The following is a 5098-nucleotide window of genomic DNA, read 5'->3' on the forward strand; positions in this document are numbered from 1 at the left end:
TTAACGTTAACGTTAACGTTAACGTTAACGTTAACGTTACGTACGTACGTACGTACGTACGTAGTACGTACGTACGTAGAGAGTNATAACAGATACATAATTTATTTAATATCCTCAGATACATATTTCAGCATCAAATTACCAGGCAGGGGGGAGAGTGAGAGAGAGAGGGGGAACATAGAGACACTACCAGTTGACACGTGGAGATTTAAAATGAAAAACGATCATAGCACATTTTCTGTATTTATGTGTGGAATGTACACTGATCAATTAACTGAGGAGCAATAGAAATATTTGAATAATAACAAAAATATAGATGGTAGAAGTGTACAAAAACACAAGATACAAAAATATATACAGAAAACTGTTAAATAGTATGCATCCAAATAGGTTTCAATGGTAGTTCAGATCATGCAAACTGTAATTTTTTCAAGTTATATCAGGTTTTTAGATTAACATGATGCATTTTTTTCTACGCAATTAACTAAATGGATCTGCAGTTGATCTTGCAATGAAAGCTACTGTACTTGCAGTGTTATTCTATAGTTGCTAGTTTTCTCTACATTTGCAGTATTTTGTCCAAATGCAAAATCTTAATTTTCTTTCTCTCTTGCAGTGCTTTGAGCTCTCAGGGCCACCGTAGCTTCGTATTGAAACTGATCACTACTTGAAGTCACAGAGAAGGACTACAGTAATGAGAGAGAGTGAAGGTGACCGGCTTCGCCAAGGTCAGAGGACTGATGGGAAATGTTCCATTATTGGCAGATAAGATGGTGGTTCTCTTGGTGATAAGTTCACAATAACAGAGCTTTTGACAACAAAAAAGCAGACGTGATACCCAATAAAAAGTGGACTGATGCAGCTCCAAAAGCCCTGGTTCCCAAATTGATTAATTTAAATATCCAGGATCAGTTTAAAGTACACATTGATATCAGGAGAGTCCGAAAGTCCTAAACTTCTCTCAGAGATAGAAAGATTCCCAAATGGCCCCTTCCCATAATCCCGTGGATCACTGCAAACACTTTTGCATCTCTCGGACTTCCACACATTTTGTCCCTCACATACTAATGTGAATATTTATTCATATTTGATGCCACTTTAGATAAAAATCAATGAGGTAATCAAGTTGTCGCTATGAAATCTGCTCTCCGCTGGCGCTTTGCATATTCACTGACGCTCTCATCATTAGAAACTCATCCATCGACGCCAGCGCCGCGACGCGCCTTTAATTGGTTTGATCAAACATATTGAGCTGCGTCACACACACACGCACGCACGCACGCACGCGCACGCACGCACGCACGCACGCACGCACACACACACTAACTAAGTTGTGATAAGTGCTGAATCGGTATAATTTTCACAAAACACTTCAAATGCAAAACTGGTGTGTTTTGTCAGACAGAAAAGTGACAGTGAGATGATGTGTGTTGCATTCTGGGAAAAAAAGGGCCTGCTGGGTTGCTTTCGCCAAGGTCAGCTAAGGTCATCAGACGATCTTGGACGGGACTCTGAAGAAAATTGTTGATTCTTCCAAAAATAATCTGGAATTTGGAGGGTCTGTAACATTTACTATTCAAATACTTTCCTCAAACATTTTTCCTTCTTTGAAAGTGCGTTCCTGCCTCTTGGTCCTTACCGTTCCAGACCTATACTAGATGTTTGTATTGCACAGGGACCCCAACACGGAGGCAAGCATCCATTTGACATGAGGAATATGTGAAATAAAACTTTTTCTATGACAAACCTTATTATAATCATCTGCTAAGAACGATGTAATGCATTATTTTGCTATTGGAACTTTCCTTTATGTCAAAAAGAAGTTAAAATAGGACAACAGTACAGTCCTCTAGTCCTGACAAACAGTGAGGAACTGTTCACATTAGACGAACAAACGGAAACAGCAGATAGCTTCCGCTGGGATGGATTTTTAATACAATGTATTAGCATGGAGCACTTTCCAACTACAATGTACATAATGTGTGAATTCGTCAGTTTGAGTGTCTATGGAGTGTGTGTGTGTGTGTGTGTGTGTGTGTGTGTGTGTGTGTGTGTGTGTAAGTGCCTTTGAAGGCTCGCTCAGCCTGCTGATGGAAAACCTCTCATGTGTCGAAATGACCGCATCACCTCTCTCTGCCCGCACACACACACACACACACACACACACACACACACACACACACACACACACACACACACACACACACACACACACCCGCACGCTCACATTCCCTTGCGCCTTACCGCTCCCACAAAGCCACAATGCATCTTGGGAACCATTAAGGAAACCAGAGACCACCGCAGTGGGCAAAGGACACAAACAGAGGGAGAGGAGGAGGTCGAGGGAGATAGAGATGGATGATAGAGAGGGAGAGGGAAACAGAGACTGATCATTTCTCTGTGAGGCTTCAATATGATGGTGATGGACATACTGTTATGTATGGAAACCACTCTGCTGGTGCAGGTGAGACTGAGATGTGTTTTACATACGGGACTACTTGTGTCCTCACAATCATTATAGTATCTTACAATTACACACATTTGCTTGAAATACACCCAATTTGCACCAATGCATCCTAGTGCTGTTTTCCGAGGGTAATGACACACATTGCAGAATTTGATATGTCACAATCCCCCACGAGCATCTTCTCTGTCAAAGCTTAATCCCAGTATGCTCACACCAACAAACACTTTTCTTGAAAAGGAACTGAATTCATAGAGAGAAGAGGTACAGAGGGAAATAAAGAAACACAGAGGTAAAAGAGGAGAACGAGAAGATTTGATGCTGCTGATACTGACAGACGAGGAACCCGAGAGGCTGCACTTTAATGCTAGCCACTGCACTCTGCTGGAGCATCCATCACACACACACACACACACACACACACACACACACACACACACACACACACACACACACACACACACACACACACACACACACACACACACATTGTAAGGAATCAACATCTGCAACTATTGGATGGATTATCTTGAAAATGAATTGTATGCAGATCAAACATTTGTGGTCCCCAGATGATGAATCCTACAGAACCCTTGAATTGCTACCATGTTCATTATGTCTCCATCATTTCCTCATCCCTTGTTGAACTCTCTCTTCTCTCCTCTTCTGAGATGCAACCTGATCTCAGTGGATCCGGTGTCATTTCTCTGCTGTAACTAAAGTCCAGTTTACTGCAGTCCACTCGGGTGTCCGGTGACAACACACGAGAGAGAAATGGGTCCTTCTTCCCTTCCCATCTTCATTTTGTCTTCTTTTATTCCCCCTTTCTATGACTATTTTCTACTGTTTATCAGACTTCTCTCATTTCTCCTCTTCCCTTGTTTTCCCTGTTTGCACTTATGTTCACTAAATCAAAAATATGTCTTATCTACAGACCTTGATTGGAGCACATCATCTTAATTTTCTTCATTGGTTTATTATTAGCTTCAGAATTGACTTTACAATCAAAATGTTGCTTTTTTTAAAGCTCTCTTTGGTCTCCATCAGGTCTTCTTGAAGTGGCCTTTTAATTATCCATATGTCATATGGCAGAGTATTTTTAATTGTTCATTATTGCATGGTTTTTATGTGTGTTTTTCATACTTATTATTCAGATTTTATTGTGTGCTTTTACTCTGAAATGTGTTTGCTTTTTATTTGCTTTTACTTCCTGCTGCATGCTTTTATTTTTAAATCTTTGGATTGGATTTGAACCGACTTCTGCCATATTGATTGACAATGAGTTGCCACACCTTAAGGGCCAATTTGCACCAACGGGCCCTGCCTATAAATTGAAGGAAAGAGCAGCACGAGAGGGACTGAGAGGCAGCAGAGGCAGAAGACAGACTGGAGACAGCAGAATCAGAAGGAGGAGAGCAGGAACCAAGAGACCCCGGCAGTCAAGGAGAGCGAGTGTGAAGCTCAAGACAGAAGACCAATACCTTATTTTGTGAGAAGCGAACACTCTCAAGGAAAAGACCTGTTGATTTTTTAAGAAAAGTGACTGCTGCTTGTATCTAGTGGGAGTGAAGCTGGAGCAGCTGACGGCCTTCAAAGAAGCAGCTGGACGGAGCACCTTTGCAGGTTTTAAATAAAATAATTTTAGCATTTGAATTGTTTGTATTGTTTTAAGTGGGGTGAATTGTATTTTAAAATAGTTTTAGGCTATTTTTTGTTTCTTAGTAAACTTTTTATGTTCTCCTAAATATATTTATATTAATTTAAACTTGAGTAGTTCCTTGATTACCCAGTTTTGCTCTCTACCTGATTTTTTTTTTCAAAACGTTCCCTCTCCATATAACCTGTAAAATAATTGTTCTGCTCTCCTCCACCCCCCCATCCTCCCTGTCTTTATCTCTCCACAGTCCTTACACAAACCTTTAGAAGTAAACCCCCAGTCAGGCATCCATTTAACGACTGTGGTTCATGGATAGTATCAGTGCATATTATTAAAAACTCCAGACTTATGTTTTCAATCAAGTTTTTTAAATTCTGTTTATCCATATATTCATGTATTTTAGACAGTTTAAATACATGTTAGGAATTCAAATGGACTCCCCCTTTCGGAACTCTCTGCTCCACCCTCTACCAGGTGTTCCTGATCTGCACTAACGACCCATGTAAAGGAAGGCTGGAGGAAGAGGAACAGTTGTCTCTCAGCTGCCGGACGCCTCGCCATTCAGTCGCCTTAGTTTGGGATTTTAACCTTTTTATCTTCCTCATATATTTCTGTTGGTTCTTTTAGGTATGGAAGATATGCTAGTCCAGTTTTCACAGCTTTATTTACTTTGTTTTAAAGAGGCCCTATTAGGCTTTTTTGGGGTTATCGCTTTCCTAGTGTTATAGTTTTTGTGCATGTAAATGGTCTGCAAAGGGTAAAAATAAAAATCCTTGTGTTCCCTCTAGAGGAGTTGCATCTCCCACAACACCCTGCCCCCCTGCCTGAAATGTCTCCATTGGACTCCTTTGTTTACCTCTGTAACATCACTGTGTAACACTCATGCTTCTATTGGCTAGAGCTCCAACACATTGTACCTGATGGGCTAAGGGGTGGGACATCTCTAAGCAGCTGACAAAACTCAACAGAGCCGGCCA

At 40.9% G+C, this 5098-nt stretch overlaps 1 protein-coding gene across 1 annotated transcript in view; it reads right to left on the minus strand.

Moving 5' to 3' along the window:
- Positions 1-2268, minus strand: part of LOC104961883 (gastrula zinc finger protein XlCGF71.1-like) — a 3076-nt gene extending 808 nt beyond the window's left edge. Inside the window, exon 1 of the mRNA XM_010790240.1 lies at positions 2245-2268. Coding sequence (XP_010788542.1) covers positions 2245-2268 — 24 coding nt within the window. The remainder of the gene's footprint in view (positions 1-2244) is intronic.
- Between the last annotated feature and the right edge of the window lie 2830 nt (positions 2269-5098).

This window comes from Notothenia coriiceps, unplaced genomic scaffold (genome assembly GCF_000735185.1).
Source record: "Notothenia coriiceps isolate Sejong01 unplaced genomic scaffold, NC01 NC01_scaffold00033899, whole genome shotgun sequence".
NCBI lineage: Eukaryota > Metazoa > Chordata > Actinopteri > Perciformes > Nototheniidae > Notothenia > Notothenia coriiceps.